At 36.2% G+C, this 20726-nt stretch overlaps 1 protein-coding gene across 4 annotated transcripts in view; it reads left to right on the top strand.

Annotated features, from left to right (window-relative positions):
• HPSE2 (heparanase 2 (inactive)) overlaps positions 1 to 20726 on the top strand; it is a gene marked incomplete at both ends in the record, with an annotated part of 561691 nt that overhangs the window by 318751 nt on the left and 222214 nt on the right. For 2 of the 4 annotated variants that reach the window (XM_079714944.1, XM_079714945.1), the window contains 2 exons: positions 1360 to 1533; positions 13156 to 13327. In XM_079714944.1, coding sequence (XP_079571070.1) covers positions 1360 to 1533; positions 13156 to 13327 — 346 coding nt within the window. The remainder of the gene's footprint in view (positions 1 to 1359; positions 1534 to 13155; positions 13328 to 20726) is intronic. The other 2 variants (XM_079714947.1, XM_079714946.1) reach the window with 1 other exon arrangement.

The raw sequence follows: 20726 nt of genomic DNA, 5'->3' as shown, positions 1-20726 counted from the left end.
CTTGATGCTTCTTAAAAAACACTTTCTTGTACATGTATGGAGATAAAAATGGCAGCAACCCTGTATCCCACTTCAAAAACTGATAATGGATTCAACCAAATGATCATGGTCCTGCTTCATAGGACTAAAAGACCTATAACAGCTGCTATGAGACACCTTGGTCACTCTGTGTCATCTTTTGCAGACCCCCCTAATGATATCTTATAGAGCCCCACATGGTGTTCCACAGAATCCCATTTGAGAAACCCTGCTCTAGGGACTTGGATGATGAGTACTAAGATAATATGAACTCCTGTACATAATTATTAACCTAAAAATTTTTTTCAATCTGTATACCACTTAAAATCATGTCATCCATATTTTGTGAAACACTGTATAAAAGGACAAGTAAAATCTGGATATGTTTAAAAGAGAAAGAAAAGGCGTGACGAATGAGAATAATCAGAGCAAAGGCCAGTGGGGCAGGGGATTCTATAATAAATAGAACTGGATAACACCTGCAAAGAATTCTTTGACAGTAATAGAGAGACTTGAAGTTGGGGAAAAATTATAGTTGAATTGTAGGGGCCTTGAACTAAAGGAAACAAAGGTCTTGCAAATCCACTAAGGTTTTGAGGAATAAGTGAAACTAATGAAATTCATTGGGAGAAGATGAATCTGGCAATCTGGGAAGAATCTAGAGGCAGACAGGCAAGTACATTCTTGTAATAATTCATGCAAATGGAAATGAGAGCCAGAACCAGAATGGTGGCAATAGGCGTGAAGGAATGGGATGGGTATGGGACATATGGTAAATAGCATTCATGGTATCTGGGATCAACCTAACAATGAACATATTTCTATTAGTAGTTGTGGTATTTCCATTCTCAGAAATATTAGAAATGTGAAATTGAGTGAGATTTGTTTTGGAAGTGCTGCTAGGTTGAGCTATTTTCTGACTCCCCAGCCAGTCATTGTTTCCTGGCCTTGTCTCCTGACAATATTCCTATCATTTCATAAAGGAGTATAGATCCAGCAGTGCCAGATTTTCTGATTTTTTGAGAAAAACTATAAATCTAGCTAGTTTGCGATATCTTCCCATTTCTAAATGTTAACAATTCAATTTTTTGTTAACAGATAAAATATACTATAGACTAGATTTGGTTGTCAATTTGCAAACTTTATCTGGAGTTGTGTGTGCTGCTTTTGAAAATCACCTTGAAATGTACCCTGAACCAAAAGGTAATAGTCCCTTTTGGAAGCCTCTGTGTAATTCCTATTAGCAGGAAGCTCATAGAAAGGCTTTTTGTAGTAGCTAATATTTTCCTTTTGTTGGGATGTTGATTTGAAAGTTACAAGCCTTTCTCTGCTTCTTCCCAGCCAGGTCTCTAGACAAACTTTATAACTTTGCTGATTGCTCTGGACTCCACCTGATATTTGCTCTAAATGCACTGCGTCGTAATCCCAATAACTCCTGGAACAGTTCTAGTGCCCTGAGTCTGTTGAAGTACAGCGCCAGTAAAAAGTACAACATTTCTTGGGAACTGGGTAATGGTAAGTAAGGATGTTGTTTCCTCTGAATTGACAAGATAAAGGGTAAAAAATAAGATGGCTCAGACCATCTCTAGTACTGTGGCCCAGAAAACACTTGGGTTGTTTGACCACTGAGTTGACCTTCCAAATAGTAAAAGACCAAACAGTTGGAGAGTAGATTTAGTGAAGCCCACCATTTGCATCTATAGTTATCTCTAGTTACCTTATTCCAAATATAGGGGAAATGCCAAATGTGACTTATGATTAACAAATTGATATTAAACCAGATACAACCTATCTGCTCAGCCTAAGCTGAAATTTACAATCTTCTATAGAACACTGGTCCTACAAGATGACCCTTATAATAATTCAAAAGAGTTTGGTCAAGTGTATTTGGGAACTGGTCTACAGTATATGTACTTCTTGAAGGTTCATAATGCACATCAGCATGTAAAAGGCTTGAGAAGTCCTGTTGCAATAAAATCTGTATAACATTTTTTTAACCCAGCATTTCTTAAATCATTTAACCAGGGTTGGTTTCAGGGGCATACAACCTGTGCAGTCACATAGGATCTCATGCTTAGAAGAGACCCATGATCGGTTTAATGCTCTGCTATCGCCATCTTAATTTTTAAATAAAGGGATCCATGTTTTCATTTTGCATAGGGCCCTGCAAATTATGTAGCCAGTCCTGTTTAATCATTGCACTGTGTGTGTGTGGGTGTGTGTGTGTGGGAGTGTGTGTGTGGGAGAGAGAGAGAGAGAGACCTATTATCATCTCATGGAACAATGTTCCATCGAACACACAATGTTCCTAAATCACACTATTTTTCCTAGTGATATATATGTGTGTATGATACATATGATATTCTGTAGATTCCATGAGTCTCTAATATTATTGAGTCAACTACTATGGGTTATAGTTAAAATTATGGATAGTATAAAATTGAAAATATTCTGATTCCTAATAAAAAGACATTTTGGTAAACCTTAGAACAAAACAACCAAGAATTCTCTTAAAATTACTGTTACAAATTGATAATAACATTTTTGTCCATGGCCATGTATATCTATAGCTAACCCATGTTTGTTTGGAGCACCGTGTGTGTGCTGGGGGGGCAGTGTACACATACACAAGCACATGTGTGTATTTATGTACTCCACTCTAGAATTTGAAGTTCTCATAAGGTAGCAAGGGATGAGGATCTTATAAGAACAAGTGTCTTTTTTCCTATCACTAGCCATTAACTGGAATGTAGCTCTCTCTTCCTTCCCTGGAGTGGGGGAAATTGGGGGAGAGTTAGCTACCAAATGGAGACTTGAGCTGAACTGAAGATAATTTGGTTACAGGGGGCATAACTAGGGTAGCCTTAGATTTTTCATCTTCCCAACCAGTCTAGGTATCATACGTTCTAGGACAAGAGCAAGAGTGATGTGATCAGCTTAGAACGAGGCAAAATTATTACATAGTAGACAAAGCCATTTACTGATCCCTCCCCCATCGTATCTTCTATTTCATGCTCCTTGACATTCTTTGGTATTTTATGTTGTCTGCTCATGACTACCCCACCTAACCTTACCCTGCTCCAGTGTCAGACTCCACCCAGCTTAGCTCTTTTCTCCAAACACAGCAAAATATTCTTCAAACAATTCAAACAATGCATTCCCCAAACAGGGCATTATACCTGTCATGAGGGACCAATTAGCTGTAATGTTTAAAACGGGTGAGTGTAAGACAGTAAAGAGTGGTAGGGCCTCTGATGAGCTAGAGAATACATGCTGTGCCTAAAGCGTTTGTTTTCTTTCTAAAATATTTCTAAATAAAATTGGTTTGTAAAAGAACCTCAGCTGGTTGTAGATAAGACCAAAGCAATAAGCTGTGACAAAGCGAGAGAGCGGCATGGACATATTTACACTGCCAAACGTAAGCTAGTGGGGAGCAGCCACATAGCACAGGGCAATCAGCTCGGTGCTTTGTGACCGCCTGGAGGGGTGGGATAGGGAGGATGGGAGGGAAACGCAAGAGGGAAGGGATATGGGAACAGATGTATATGTATAACTGATTCACTTTGTTATAAAGCAGAAACTAATAAAAAAAACAAAAAAACCTTACTTACAAATGACTGATGGGAATAATTCCTCCAGGGTTTGTGGCATCTCTGAATTTGGGAGCTTATTAAATTAAATAAATCTTTAATTAGTATAACTGACGTGATTTGGTGGGGGTGGGGAGAGTACAGGCATCTTTCTGTATATATGTCTGTTCCAAATAACTGAGAGTCTGCCCCTTTCCATCCTTCCCCCAAATTATGCGAAACAGTTTAGAGACGGAGCTAATTACATTTTTTAAATGTTGTTTAGCCACACAACACTTGATTCCCATCATCATCAATCCATTTTCAAGGATTAACAAAAACAAAGAATCATTTTTGAAGAGGAGAAAAGGCACAGTCATAGATAAGAAAATAGATAGGGATATAGATAGCAATAGATAGAAAAATAACCAAATTTATGAATTTAAAAATTCAATAAGGTAGAAAGTATCTGGTAATGTTCCTGTGAGCATTTCTATCAAGGTAGATATAGATGGTTTTTGAGTCTGTAGTCAAGAAGACTAGAGTTGGTCTGTTTCCCCGCCCCCTTGCTTTTATTTTTAAAATTGCATTTCTATTTTTTGATATGACAAATAAGTAGTTTGCCCAAATAAACACACCTTTTAGGGTTTGAAGATTTATTTTGCTGATTCTTCTAATTCATTTTACAACTACTGATCGTTTTTCTTGTGCTAGCATCATATCCCTTAAGATATCCATTGTATTCTGTTCACAATGATTCTGTGTTGTATATTTAGGCCCTTGCCCCTCAGAAATTATCTGATCATCCTCCTGGCTTGGACTTGTCTCTCCAATCTTTCATCCATTTTCTTTTTTGTAACCATATCTTTTTGGACAGACATAATAGTTTAACTATCATATACACATTTAGGGAGGGACAATAGAACTGGTCAGTTCTCTCATCCTCCCATATACCCACATCCTGTTAACAAGTACTTTATCTCTAGAGCAAATCTGACATTGGAAAAACTAAAGTAGATATTTCTTTGGTTGTTTCTCCTGGAGTATCTAAACTTAAAGTGACTAAACTTTTTTAAAGTTTAAAGTATCTAAACTTTTTTCTCCTTTAAAATCAGTGAATAGTGTGGGCTACAGACCATGAAAGCAAAATATACCCAGTATCAAGAGGTGAAGATTAAGAAAGTTTAGGATGTCAAAGTCAAAGAATGACTTTCTTGATACAAGATTTTTAACAACTATGTTTTGTAGATATAAAATGTTTCCTTAAATGTCATAAATTGTAAACTCTATATTTGATTAATACTAGGTGATGATTGTAATTATTTGCATTTCTTTTAATCATTGGTGAATCTAAAGTAAGGAAGAGCAGGGGGAAATTTTGAAGCCGCGACTCAAATCTTGGAAGTGTAGAATAAGAAATTTAATCCAGTTCTGCTCCGGAGAGATGGTGTTTGTTCTATAGAGGGCTATCCTTAACAAAAATTTTCTGAAGATAATGCAGCATCTCTAATTGAACACTACATTATGAATTGTTTCCCAAATTAGGTGTGTTCCCCAAATTGATCTGCCCACTTCTGAGAACAAATAAAAGCCACTGTAATTAATTACTGAATCAGTGTCATATATTTATACCTATGCCTGACCTATACATTCACCAATTATTCTTGTTTGATTTTAGTTATATGAATCAGTTCCCTGGAACCTGATGTCTACTGAGCAATTTCATAAAATCAAAATTATGACCTTATAAAACTTAGCCCCTTAGAGATGATGATTCTGGCAGCCCAGCTTTATTAATTCATTCATTAACTCAATATTTATTAAGCTTTTAGTCTGTGTTTGTGTGGATAAATGTATGATGTATTTATGTATAGCCATTTATACAGTTTTATTATGTATATTTGTGTGTATATAACAGGTATAGTCTTGTGAAGGCCAAACACAGGGTTGAGCCACCGTCTTCAGACACACTTCCAATTGTTTATGAGGCTACATCATAGCCCATAGCTTTAGAGAACTGTATTTTTGTTGGAGAGAGTTTGATGCTTAGGGAAGGAGAAGAGGGGGAAAGAGGAAGAGAAGGGAAGATGAGAAAACATATACAGTTTCTTTACCTGCTTATTTTTCTCCTTTCCCTCTCCCTGCCTGCTTCTCACCTTCATCACCTTTATCTTCTCTATTCTTTCTCCACGTACTCCCATTTACATAATACTCTCATGCTATTTAGTAAGTTTATAGACTTGTACAACCATCTCCACAGTCCAATTTTAGAACATTTCCATAACTCCAAAAAGATCCCTCATGCCAGTTTTCAGTCAGTCTCTGTAACCATTCCCAGTCCCAGGAGACACTAATCTGCTTTTTGTCTTTATAAATTTGTCTTTTGTGGACATTTCATATAACTGGAATCATACAATATGTAGTCTTTTACATCTGACTTCCTTCACTTAGCATGTTTTTGAGATGTATCCATTTTGTAGCATGTAAAAGTAGTTCATTCTTTTTAATTGCTGAATAGTATTCCAATGTATGAATATATATATTCATATATACGTGTGTGTATATATATATATCTACATAGAGATATATCTATATCGATATCTATCTATTTATATATACATATATATCTTGCATTTTGCTTTTCCATTCACCAGATGACAGACATTTGAATTGTTTCTACTTTTTGACCGTGATAAGTAATGCTGCTGTAAATATTCATATACAAGTCTGTGTGTGGATATATACTTTCATTTCTCTTAGGAAGATACCTGGGAGAGGAGTGGAGTCGCTAGTTTGTATGGTAAATTTAAGTTTATTTTTAAACAAACCACCACACTACTTTTCAAAGTAGCTGTACCATTTTACATTTTCCCCAGCAATGAATGAGGATTACAGTTTTTCTACATCTTTGGAAACACTTGTTAATGTCTATTTTTTTGATTATAGCCATTTTAGTGGTTTTGAAGTAGTATATTAATATGGCTTTAATTAGCACTTCCTTAATGACAAATGATATTGAGCATCTTTTCATGTGCTTATCAGCCATTCTTACATCTTCTTTGGTGAAATGTCTACTCAAATCTTTTGCCTTTTTAATTGGGTTATCATATTATTCAGTTGTAAGAGGTTTAAATATATTCTGGATACAAGATCTTTATCAAACATATGACTTGCAAATATTTTCTCCCAGTCTATAGCTTATTTTATCATTTTCTTTTTGGCACCTTTTGAAGTTCAGATGTTTTGAATTTTGATAAAGTTCAGCTTATCAATTTTTTATTCTATTCCTTGTGCTTTTGGTATCATATCTTTGCCTAACCCAGGATCACAAAGTTTTTTTCCTAATTTTTCTTTTAAAAGCTTTGCAGTTTTTGCTCTTACATTTGGGCATAAGATCCATTAAGAGTTAATTTTTGAGTATGGTGAGAAGTAAGAATCTAAATTCATCTTTTTGCATATGGCTATCAAATTGTCCCAGCATTGTTTGTTTAAAAGATTATCCTTTCCTTACTCAATTCTCGTGACACTTTTGTCAAAAATCAGTTGACCACAAATGGGTTTATTTCTGGACTCAAGTCTCTTCCACTGATCTGTATGTCTGTTCTTGGACTACTATACTAGGACTACATTGTCTTTTTTTTTTTTTGATATATGTATTTATTGCAAAAGATCACCATGATAAGTTCAGTTAATATCCATCACCTCACATAGTTACAAATACTTTTATCTTGTGATGAGAACTTTTAAGATCTACTCTATTAGCAACTTTCAAATATACAATACAGTATCGTTAACTATAATCACCATGATGTACATTACATCCCCGTGACATTTATTTTATAAGGTAAGTTTGTACCTTTTGATCATCCTCACCCATTTTGCCACCCTCACACCTGCCTCTGGTAACCATCAATCTATTCTCTACGTTTTTTTTTTACATTGTCTTGATTGCAAGTTTTATAATGAGTTTTGCAATTGGGAAATGTAAGTCCTCCAACTCCATTCTTCCTTTATGTTTTGGCTCTCCTAGGTGTTTGCATTTCCATGTAAATTTTAGGGTCAGTTTGTTAAATTTCCTTAATAAAGCCTGCTGGAATTTTAACAGAGAACATTGAATCTGTAGATCAGTTAGGGAAAATTGCCATCCCAATAATATTGACTGCTCCTATCCATGAGCATAGATTATGTCCCATTTCTTTAATTTTTCATTTCTCTCAGCAATGTTCTGTAGTCTTCAGTGTACAAGTTTGGCACTTCTTTTATTAACTTTATTCTAAGTATTTTATTCTTTTCGATGCAATTGTGAATGGAATTATTTTAATTTCATTTTTATATTGTGCATTGCTAGTATTTAGAATGATTTTATATATTGATCTTTTATCTTGCTGAACTTGATTTTTAGATCTTGTTTATTTTCCCCTACCTGTGTGAATTCTTTAGGATTTTCCATATACAGGATATGTTGTCTAAGAATAAAGACAGTTTTACTTCTTCCTTTCTAATTTAGATGCCTAAATTATTTTCCTTGCCTGACTGCACTGACTAGAACCTCTAATACAGATGTTGAATATAAATGGTGAGAGCACACATCCTTGCCTTGTTCCCAGTCTTACGGGGGGAAACATTCAGTGTTTCAATTAAATATGATATTTTGCCATTAAGCATTCAGTATTTCACCAGTAAGTATATAGATTTTTCTTAGATACTGTTTATCAGATTGAGGAATTTCCCTTCTATTCATAGTTTGTTGAGAGTATTTATCAGGATTGGGAGTTGGATTTTGTCAAATGGTTTTTTGTTTTGTTTTGGTTTGATTTTTTTGCATCTGTTGCGATGATAATGTGGTTTTGGTCTTTTATTCTGTTAATTTACATTAGTTGGGTGTTGGTATTAAATCAACCTTGCATTCCTGGTGTAAATCCCAATTGGTCATGATATTATAATACTTTTTATATATTGCTGGTTTTAGTTAGTAAATATTTTGTTGGGTATTTTTTTTTTTTTTTTTTTTTTTTTTTTTTTTTTTTTTTTTTGTGGTACGCGGGCCTCTCACTGTTGTGGCCTCTCCCGTTGCGGAGCACAGGCTCCGGATGCGCAGGCTCAGCAGCCATGGCTCACGGGCCCAGCCGCTCCGCGGCATATGGGATCCTCCCAGACCGGGGCACGAACCCGTATCCCCTGCATCGGCAGGCGGACTCTCAACCACTGCGCCACCAGGGAGGCCCTTGTTGGGTATTTTTGAATCTATATTTATGAGAAATATTCATCTGTAGTTTTCTTGTGATGTCTTTGTCTGACTTTGGTATCAGGGGAATATTGACCTCATAAAATAAGTTGGGAATTGTTCCCTCTTCCTCAATTTTCTGGAAGAGTTTATGAATAATTGTGCATTATTTCTTCCTTAAAAACTTGGTAGAATTCACCAATTAATCCATCTGAGTCTGGGCTTCCTTTGTGGAAATAATTATAATGACTAATTAAATGTTTTTTGTTGTTATAGGCCTATTCAGATTTTTTTTTTTGAGTTGGCTTTAGTAATTTGTGTCTTTCTTGAAAATGTTTTCATTTCATATACATTGTGTAACTTATTGGCATAAAGTTGTTCATTGGCATAAGGTTGTAGTCCCTTATCCTTTTAATTACTGTGAGATCCTTAATGATGTTTCTTTTCATTCCTAACTTTGGTCATCTGTGTCTTCTCTCTTTTTTTTTTTTTTCTTTTTTGGTCAGTCTAACCAAAGGTTATATCAATTTTGTTGCTCTTTTCAAAGAACCAACTTTTACTTTAATTGGTTTTTCCCCATTTTTTATATCATTGGTTTCTTCTCTAATTTTTATTATTTCATTTTTTCTTCTTGCTTTGGGTTTAGCTCCCTCTTCTTTTTCTCCTTTCTTAAGATAGAAGCTTAGATTATTGATTTGAGACCTTCTTTTCTAATATAGGAGTCTAAGGCTGTAAATTTCCCTGTAAGCAGTGGGGTTTTTTTCCTAAACAACAAAAAAAAAGCTAGAAGTCTAACATATAGTTATCAGCAGATCTTTTTTTCTTTTCTGAGGTCTCTCTTCTTGGCTTCTTGGTTCACTATGTCCTCACATGGCCTTCCCTCTGTGTGTGCATGCCTAGGTCTCTTTGTGCTCAAATTAACTTTTTAAAAGACTTTTTAAAAGAGCAGTTTTAGGTTCATAGCAAAATTGAGAAGGTATAGAGATTTCTCATATATCCCCTGCCCCACATGTGCACAGCCTCCCCCACTATCAACATGCCTCACAGAGAGGTACATTTGTTACAACTGATGAACCTACATTATACATCATAATCACCCAGAATTTATGGTTCACATTATGGTTCACTTTTGGTGAGCACATACTATGGGTTTGGACAAATGTATAATGACAGGTATCCATCATTATAGTATCATGTAGAGTATTTACTGCCCTAAAAATCCTCTGTGCTCCACCTATTCATTCCTCCCTCCTCTCCCTAACCCTTGGCAACCACTGATCTTTTTACAATCTCCATAGTTTTTTCCTTTTCCAGAATATCATATAGTTGGAATCATACAGTATATAGCTTTTTAAGATTGGTTTCTTTCACTTAGTGAAAGACATTTAAGCTTCCTCCATGTCTTTTCATAGCTTGATGGCTCATCTCTTTAGTGCTGAAAATTATTCCATTGTGTGGATGTACCACAGTTTGTTTATCCATTCACTTACTGAAGAATATCTTGCTTGCTTCCAAGCATTTACATTTAATGTAATTGTTGATATGGTTGAACTTACATCTGACATCTTGCAATTTTCTATATATTTCATTTTTTTTTATTCCTCTGTTTCTCCTTTACTGTCTTTTCATTCAAAAGGGATATTGTCTAAGGTACCATTTTAATTTCTTTTTGTTTTGTTTTAGTTATTTTCTTAGTAGTTGCTTATTATAATACATCTTAACTCATTACAATCTACTTTAGGGTAACACTAACTTAATTCCAGTTAACTGTAGAAACTGCTCCAATAAGACTCCATTTTCCCTTCCTTTGTGCTATTATTATTCTAAGTATTACATCTTTATATGTTATAAGCCCAACAATACAGTTTCATAGTTTTGTTTATGCAACTGTCATTTAAATTAGTGAAGAGCTGAGTAATGAATATTTTCAACTGTCTTTTATATTGATCTGTGTAACTATTTTTACTGGTGTTCTTTATTTCTTTGTGCACTTTTGAATCACCATCTGCTGACATTTCCTTTCATCCTAAAAGACGTTCTTTCTTATTTCTTGTAAGGCAGATTTTCTCACAACGAATTCTGTCCTTTGTTTTTCTGGGAAGGTCTAAATTTTGTTTTCAGTTTTGAAAGATAGATTGCTGCATGTAGAATTCTTGGTTGACATTTTTTTTTGGCATTTTGAATATGTCATCCCACTGTCTTCTTCTGGCCTCCATTATTTCTGGTAAAAATTCAGCTACTAATTTCATTGTGTTCTTCTGTATGTGAAGAATCATTTCAGTTCCAAAGTTTCTTATTGATAATTTTTTATAATTTCTATCTCTTTATATTTGATTAGTCAATAAAATCATACTTTCCCTTAATTTCTTATTCTTCCCTTTAGTTCTTTAAACATATTTATACTAGCAGTTTTGAAGTCCTTGTCTGCTAAGTCAAACATTTGGGTCCCCTAAGAGATAGTTTCTTTCTTTCTTTATTTTTTTCTTGTTTATGGGTCACACTCTCCTATTTCTTTGCATGTTGTAATTTTGTTGTTGTTGAAAACTATACGTTTTAGATAATATGTTGGAGCATATCTGGATTCCAAATCCTCCATTCCAGAGGTTATTTTTGTTTTTTCTTTTCTGTTCATTTGTTTGTTTAGTCACTTCCTGGACTAGTTCCATAGAGTCTGTCTCCCTTGCATCATGTAGCTGCAGTATCTCTTAAGTTTTTTATTTAAAAAAATTTTTTTTTATTTTTAAGGCCAGCTTCCTAGGGGTTGCCCCTGAGTCAGCATAGCTTAATAGTGAGATGATGATTGATCAGAGGTTGTGTTTACCTTGAGCTAATAAGGCTTTCACCCTTTGCCAGTAGATCTGTGTGTGGGTTTGGGAACACTTTCAAAATTTAGGCGGTTTACAAGTCTGATTGGCTTTTACTTTTTGACATGCCTTCTCATGTCTCCTTTATGAGTGTACTAGGTTTCACATTCATCTGGGAATGCATGGATAGCTACTGCCCTCTCCAGTCCCTCCTGAGCATGCACAGCCTTCCAGACTACAGGGGGTATTTGTGGTCTTATCAGAATCCTCAATGGCTTTCTTATTCCCCAAATCTCCCTGTTACATTTCTTGCAAGTCTGCTGGTCTATTTCTTGCCCCTACCAGTGTTAAAACCTGAAGCTAGCCAAAATGTTGGCCTTGCCTGGGATATGTGCTTCATTCCGAATCAAGTTAGCCCCCTCCATCAGTGGAGCTGCTGGTTTTTAGGACTTTACTTGTCTATTTAGAACTACCAAGTTAATAGAAACTGGGGGAGGGGATTTTGCTCTAAGTTATTTCACTCAGCTACTTTGCTATTATTGAACATTAAGGTTTTTCTAACTTTTTGATACAAGGACCATCTTTATGAAGCTTTCCTTTCTTACCATTTTTATTAGTTTCCTAGGCCTATCATGACAAGCTCAGTGGTATAAAACAACAAATATTGGGCTTCCCTGGTGGCGCAGTGGTTGAGAGTCTGCCTGCCGATGCAGGGGACATGGGTTCGTGCCCTGGTCCAGGAAGATCCCACATGCCGCGGAGCAGCTAGGCCCGTAAGCCATGGCCTCTGAGCCTGCGCGTCCGGAGCCTGTGCTCCGCAATGGGAGAGGCCACAACAGTGAGAGGCCCGCATACCAAAAAAAACAAACAAACAAAAAAAATGTTTTTCAATCACAGTTCAGGAAGTCTGAAATCAAAGCATTGCCAGGTTTAATTCCTTCTGGAATCCCTAAGAGAGAATCTATTCCATTCCTCTCTCTAGCTTCTAATAGCTGCCAACAAGCCTTGGCATTGCAGCATCCCTTCAATCTTTGCCTCCATTGATACATGGCCTTGCTCCCTGTGTGTCTGTGTACCTGAATCTCCCTCTTCTTTCTCTATAATGACACCAGTCATTGGATTTAGAACACATCCTAATTCCATATGACCTCATCATAAATAATTACTTAAGTAATTACTTCTTCAAAGATCCTATTTCCAAATAAGGTCACATTCTAAAGTTTTGGGTTGACATGAATTTTGAGGGACACTGTTCAACTCAGTACACCATATATTATAAAATATCATTTGAAAATCAGTATGGTCTCTCTGTTGTGGATTAGGTGATCTTTTGCGAAGATTAGTTTGAAAATAAATAGAATGGTAAAATGGCACTTGACTTTTTAGTTGGGATAGTTTCTCAAGTTAAGCTAGCTTGCACCCTCTTTTTGGTTACTTTGTTTACATTGTTAAGAAAAAGGCAGAGAGATCTGCAGATAGGAAAGGGTTGGCAGAACCTCACTCTTCTCAACTCTGACTTGCATGTCTGCTTTTAATCTAGAGCCAAATAACTATCGGACCATGCGTGGCCGGGCAGTAAATGGCAGCCAGTTGGGAAAGGATTACATCCAGCTGAAGAGCCTGTTACAACCCATCCGGATTTACTCCAGAGCCAGCTTGTATGGCCCTAATATTGGGCGGCCCAGGAAGAACGTCATCACCCTCCTAGATGGGTAGGTCAGATTATTTAGTGGTTTTTAAAACATAGTTCATTAAATGTAATGAATTAATGTATTTGTGTTTTTCCTGGTTATTTTTGGTCTTAAGAAGGGCAGAGAGACTTTTTCATAGTGACATCTCCCACCATAAATCAGGGATTCTCTACCAAACAGTGGAAGAATTTATCTCTCCAGGCCTTCCACAGTCAGCAAAAGAGGGTGGGATTGGGAGGGATATCACAACCTCCAGAACAGGTTGGAAAGAATGTGTTGTTTTAAAAAGCAAATTTAATATTACAGCATTGCATAACATCACTTAATATTTTTTAAAAGGCAAAATATTATCTACTGTATTCTTGGGACCTCTTACAGAAGGTAAAACTTGACAAAATCCTGGACAGTGGGTCTGGGTTAAAAAGTTGAGAAACACTACAAATGCTTGTACATTAAAGCACAGCTTAACAGATAGATATATTAGGTATTCTAGAGAATTGCTATCATGTGATTTATTTAATTTTGACTGAATCTAACAATCATTTTTTAAGCAGTGGTTATGGATGCAGCACTATGTTAAATGCTCTCTTCCCCAGTCCTGCTTGTGGGCCAGGCCCAGATTAAATAAGTAGAACATACATGTATGTTGGGTCCAGTTATGCAGGGTTGGAGTGGATGTCTTAGGGAATAGCATGAGGAACACTGAAGATATCTGTTGAATCAAAGACTCAAAGAGGATATGTAACTACAACAGAGAGGGTAGGAACAAGGAAGTTGGGAGAGGCAGGAGTCCATGTGACATACAGAGTATGCACCAAGGCACACCTTTTGTGCAGCATCCTGTCATATTCTGGGACAGGTATGGTTATTCCTACAAATTCAAAGACAGGTAAGATGTTTTCCAATGAAGTGTACAGCCCAAGTGAGGTTAGCTAAATGCTGTACAAGTATAGACAGATACGTTCCAGTAGCAAGAAACCTCTGGCCAACCTCCTGAATGGCCCTTGTGGCTTGATGGCTCTTATGACTCTCTCTCTTCCCTTTTGTGGTAGCTTAGTCTTGATCTAAGCTAATTAACATAGCAGACATAATTGAAGGCTTGGGAAGCTGGAAGGATTTACACTGTAACAACATTAACAGCCTGAACTTTAATTTTAGGCATTTTTGTCTTTACAAAGAATCCCCAAGCCTTTATTTTAATTCCTATCCTTTCCCCATCCTTCATTTTTCTCTCCTTCTCTCTCAGTAGGAACTTCCGTTTTCTCTGGCAGAACAATTTTCTGACCTTGACTCCTACCTACAAATGCAGCTCTGGGCTTCCCTTTACGTACTTTTGCTGAACTTTGAAGTTACTCTGTGTGTGTGTGTGTGTGTGTGTGTGTGTGTGTGTGTATGGGATGGTGATGGAGAGGTTGGTTTTATTTTACATGTTTTAATTAGGGGATAAGAATCACATGTGTAGAACATTTTCATAGTTCATAATACACAGTCAAGCAAAGCCAATAACTATCACTTAAGTCCACATAGTTATTCTTTTAGATTATACCTTTTCTTTAATGATTTGGTTAATATATTTTCATGGGACTGACAGTCTTCTCAGTAGCATGACCCTGTATCAATCATTCATTCATTCTGCAAATACTTGTTGAATAATTGCTATGTTCCAGGTACTATGTTAGGAACTGGGAATGTAAAAATAAACAAAAATAGATACTTTCTCTGCCCTCATGGAGTATATAATATGGTAGGGGAGACATAGACAATAATCAACTTATCTTAAGACTAAAACAGTACCAAGGAGAGGTACATGGTACTATGAATGACTGTAAGTGCTGGGATTTGACTAAGTTAGGTGGTTGGAAGGGTTCCCTAAAGGAGTCACACTTAAGAGGAACAAGCACATGAAAAGATGCTCAACATTGCTAATCATCAGAAAAATGCAAGTCAAAACCACAATGAGATATCACCTCACACCTGTCAGATTGGCTATCATCAAAAAGATCACAAATAATAAATGTTGGTGAGGATGTAGAGAAAAGGGAACCCTAGTAGACTGTTGGTGGGAATGTAAATTGGTGCAGCCACTTTGGAAAACAGGATGGAGGTTCCTCAAAAAGCTAAAAATAGAGCTACCATATGATCCAGCAATCCCACTTGTGGGTATATATCTGAAGAAAATGAAAACACTAATTCAAAAAGATATATGCACTCCAATATTCATAGCAGCATTATTTACAATAGCCAAGATATGAAAGAAACCTAAGTGTCCATCAACAGATGAATGGATAAAAATGTGGAATGGATGGAATATTACTCATCCATAAAAAAGAATGAATTTTGCCATTCACAACAACATGGATTGACCCGAGGGGTACTATGATTAGTGAAATAAGCCAAACAGAGAGAGACAAATACAGTACATTATTACTTATATGTGGAAAATAAAAAATAAAAAAATGAATGAATATAAAAAAACAGAGTCACAGATATAGAGAACAAACTAGTGGTTACCAGTCAGGGAGAAAGAAGGGGGAAGGGGCAAGATAAGGGTAGGAGATTAGGAGGTACAAACAAACTACTATGTATAAAATAAAAAAGCTACAAGGATATATTGTACAGCATGAGAAATATAGTCAATATTTTACAATAACTTTTAAAAAATTTTTTCAGTTTTGACAGTCTATGGTTGTATTTTTTTAAATTAATTAATGTATTTATTATTTATACTTGGCTGTGTTGGGTCTTTGTTGCTGCGCACGGGCTTTCTCTAGTTGCAGCGAGTGGGGGCTAATCTTTGTTGCAGTGCTCTGGCTTCTCATTGCGGTGGCTTCTCTTGTTGCAGAGCATGGGCTCTAGGCGCCCGGGCTTCAGTAGTTGTGGCACGCGGGCTCAGTAGTTGTGGCTCGCGAGCTCTTGAGCGCAGGTTCAGTAGTTGTGGCCCACGGGCTCAGTTGCTCCACAGCATGTGGGATCTTCCCAACCCAGGGCTTGAACCTGTGTCCCATGCATTGGCAGGTGAATTGTTAACCACTGCGCCACCAGGGAAGTCCTACAATAACTTTAAATGAAGTATAATCTATAAAAATATTGAATCACTATGTTGTATACCAGCAATAATGTAATATTGTAAATCAACTATACTTCAATTTTTAAAAATTCATTAAAAATAAATAAAGTGTAATCTGAAGAATGAGTAAGGTGTTAACTAGACAAAATGAGAAGTAAACAGTATCAGTGTTCTTGGAAGAAAGATAAGCATGTGCAAAGGCCCTAAGGATGAAAAAAGGGCCAGATTGGCTAAAGAAAGGTATAGCTAGAGAAGTAATTAGGAGTCATATTATATAGGGACTTACAGGCATAGTGAAGGGCTTAGAACTTCTTCTAAGTGCAGTGAGACAAATACTGAATGTTTTTAAGCTAGGGAGAGAAATAATTTGACTTATTATACAAAAAGTATGCTGTGTCTCCTCTTTGGAAAATGGATTGGAGAGGAGGCAGGGAAATTGGTGAGAAGGCTGTTGTAGGAGTGCACATAATGACAGGAACCTGAATTGGGTTGTGGTAGTGGAATATATTGTTGGAGGTAGAAACCACAGGACTTGATATATTGGATAAGTGTATGGTGATGTGACACAGGGATGTGTAAGTTGGGTGGATGTTATTATCATTTACGAAGATGGGAAGATTGGGGGAATAACTGGTTCTGGGGAAAAAGAATCATGACTTTAGGTTTCATGTTATGTTTATTGTGCTTGAATCTAAATGGAGATGTCAAGCATATCCTTGAATGTGAGTCAAGGGATCAAGGTCTCTGCTAGAGATATTAATTTTGGTGGTCATTAGCATGCAAATGGGATTTAAGGCCATCCATGGGAATATAAGAGATCTGTTAGAATATGGAAAGAAAAGAGACAGAGGCTTAGGAGAGAGCCCAGAGGAACTATCACATTTAGAGATGTGAGAAAAGAAGGATAGCCTTAGAGGTAAGAGGAAAGGGAGAGATTGAGGTGTAGGAACCAAGAAAAGAAGGTTTTAAATAAGGAGGGAGTGCTGCTAGAAGTCCAGGAGGTCAAGTAATAGGAAGACAGAAAAGTGCCATTGAACTTGGCAACATGCAGGTTGTTGGTGACCTTGAGAAATATAGTTCAACGGAGTGGTGGAACAGAAGTCAGATCACAATAGTTTGAAGAGTGAATGGAGGGTGAGAAATTGGAAATAATAATATGGACAACTCTTAGGAGAATTCTTACTGTGAAGGAAAGTAGAAAAATGAAGGGAGATTTGGGGTCAAGGAAGATAATGGCATTTTTTCCCCCTTTAATTTAATGTGGGAGACAGCAGAACAGGTTTGTATTTTGAGACTTATCCAGGAGAGAAGAAGAGCTAGATGATACAAGAGATCAAGGATATAACCAAAATGAGAAATTCTTTAAGGCTAGAAGAAATGGAATCCAGAGGAATTGGCCTTCATTAAATGGAGGGACAATTATACCAGGGTAACAGAAAGTAAGAAACAAATATTTTTCTATGTCAGAGATTAAAAAGTCATACTGAGGAGACACTTCTACCCAGTATATAAGGTATAGTTAAGGCATCCCAGTTTGTGTACATGGTGTAATTTTGGGCACATAGATACTAGTTTGTTATGAATAAGTCAAGAACTTGGACACAATAGTTGGCAACAGATGAAAGAAATGATCATGTGACTGGGTAGTGTGGTGACAAGTGGTGAGGCCTACTTCCCCATGCATCCGAAAACTAATAGCACTCAAGAGGCTAGAAAAAATTACATAGGGCAAGAAGGAAAGGTATTGATGAACATTTTTTTTCTTTTATGTGCCAGAAAAAATGGGTATTTACCTTTCTTAATGTATATGTACTAAATATACATATATAACTTTAAACACATAAACTTTAAACATATAAACATATAACTTTAAACACATAAACATTCCCAGTGACTCAACCAACAATAGCAAAAATGTCAGCACTCTAAATTACCAGCTCTGTAGTTTTTCCAGTCCTCCTGGTTATACAGATATAATTTTATGTAGTTGTGATCATTGTATATGCATCATTTTGAATTCTGCATTTTTTGCTCATTGCTTTATATTGCCCCTTCCTTATTTCTACATAGTTCTCGTATTTGTCATTCTTAATACCAGTAAAATATTCCATTGCATTAATATACTGAATTCTGGCTAAGCATTCCCTCACTGCTGGGCATTTGGGCTGTTTCCGGTTTTTGTCTGTAATATATAGCACAGCTGTAAACATCTTTATACAAATAGGTTTTTAAAGCATTTCTTTTGAATTACAGCCTTGGGCTATATTCCAAAAAGCTGGGTTTCTGGGTCAAAGTACTGTATATAATAATTTTTATGGCTCTTGTATTTGTTGCCAAATTTCTTTTCAGAACAGTTTCACCAGGTTGAAGGGCGACAATGTATGTGTATCTTTTTCCCAGTACTCTACAATAATGAGTATAATTTTTATTAATTTACTTTATTTTAATTAATGCAAGATTGTACCTCATGGTTGTTTAAATTTGAATCCTGTTAACTGTGAAAAGAACCAAACATTTTCCAAAACTTTATGTCGTCTCCTTTCCCCTTATTCCACATTTGACTAATGACACAATAACCATTTTGCCTGAGGCACAGACCAGGAGGTCATTTTAGATTCATTCCTCTCCTTTGTTCACAGTCTCCATTAGTTACTTATTAAGTTTTATTATTTCTGACGTCTTAGTATCACTCATATCCCATCTTCCTTTCATTTTTATTTTAAACCTTATCATTTTTCCTCCTAAACAATTTCTCCATATCTAGTCTAGTCTCCTTACAGATTTCTGAGTAGTTTTTTTTAAATGCAACATGTGGTCAAGTCACTCTTGCTTGAAATCCAAACCCTTTCACATGTACTCCTGGCCTTTAGGGTCCAGTACCTGCCTTCCTTGCAGCTAGTCAGTAGCTACACACCCTTGCACAACCTGCACTTAGTACATCAAAGTATATGTCCATCTTAGAAGATGCCACACTTTTTTACCTTTGCACCTTTTTATTTTGTGTCATTTTCTTTGGAATACCACTCTCTTCCCTTATTTTTCTTCATTCCAATATATCTTCTCTGACATCTTCAGGCAGGATTTCTTATCACCTCCTCTGTCCTTATATGGTACTTTATTTTTCTGCTATAACACTTATCAAATTGATGATAACTTACTTATTTACCTATCTGCCTCCCCTAACGGACTGCAGACTAAGGTCAAGACTCAGTCTATGTTTTATTGATTCTGTAGCCTTCAGAATCTAGGAATAGCTTTAGGTTTATAGAGACAAACTAATTTTTAAGCTTAAAAAAGCTTAAAACTACTTAGGTATTTACTGGACTATATAGGACTATCTTCCCAGTTAGGATATGAACAAACAGAGATAGAATCTTCATGTTTGTGTCTTCAGATAATACCATGTTGCCTGGAATATGGGAATTACTTAATAAAATGCTTGTTATATTATTTTCATTTCCTCATTCAGGAACTGGATCTTCCCAGTTATTAATTTTTATCTAAAGGCATAAGTAGTGTTCTTTAGGGTTTTATTATTTTCCTCTGCTTTTCTTTTGTAAACTTTTATGCATCATCTACGTAATGACAATTTTATCTTAATGTATTGCTTTTTTAAATTAGTTTCTGCTTTATAACAAAGTGAATCAGTTATACATATACATCTGTTCCCATATCCCTTCCCTCTTGCGTCTCCCTCCCTCCCACCCTCCTTATCCCACCCCTCCAGGCGGTCACAAAGCACCGAGCTGATCTCCCTGTGCTATGCAGCTGCTTCCCACTAGCTATCTACCTTACGTTTGGTACTGTATATATGTCCATGCCTCTCTTTCGCTTTGTCACAGCTTACCCTTCCCCCTTCCCATATCCTCAAGTCCATTCTCAAGTAGGTCCATGTCTTTATTCCTGTTTTACCCCTAGGTTCTTCATGACATTTTTTTTCTTAAATTCCATATATATGTGTTAGCATACGGTATTTGTCTTTCTCTTTCTGACTTACTTCACTCTGTATGACAGACTCTAGGTCTATCCACCTCATTACAAATAGCTCAATTTCATTTCTTTTTATGGCTGAGTAATATTCCATTGTATATATGTGCCACATCTTCTTTATCCATTCATCTGGTGATGGACACTTAGGTTGTTTCCATCTCCGGGCTATTGTGAATATGTATTGCTTTTCTTATTACTTTGAAATATGTTTTTATTGCTTCAGAAGTTACTTTTTATTATAGTTGTTCTTATCCATTTTCTTGTTGGTCGTCTTTTCTGTTTCTTTCCTTACACAGTTAGGATAAATTTACTATTTCATTTTCACATAGCCTTTAAAAAATGTTTTAATTTTCAATGTTAGGC

This window comes from Hyperoodon ampullatus (genome assembly GCF_949752795.1).
Source record: "Hyperoodon ampullatus genome assembly, chromosome: 1".
Lineage (NCBI taxonomy): Eukaryota > Metazoa > Chordata > Mammalia > Artiodactyla > Ziphiidae > Hyperoodon > Hyperoodon ampullatus.
Note: the sequence above shows the minus strand (reverse complement) of the source record. Positions and strands in the feature narration are given on the sequence as shown.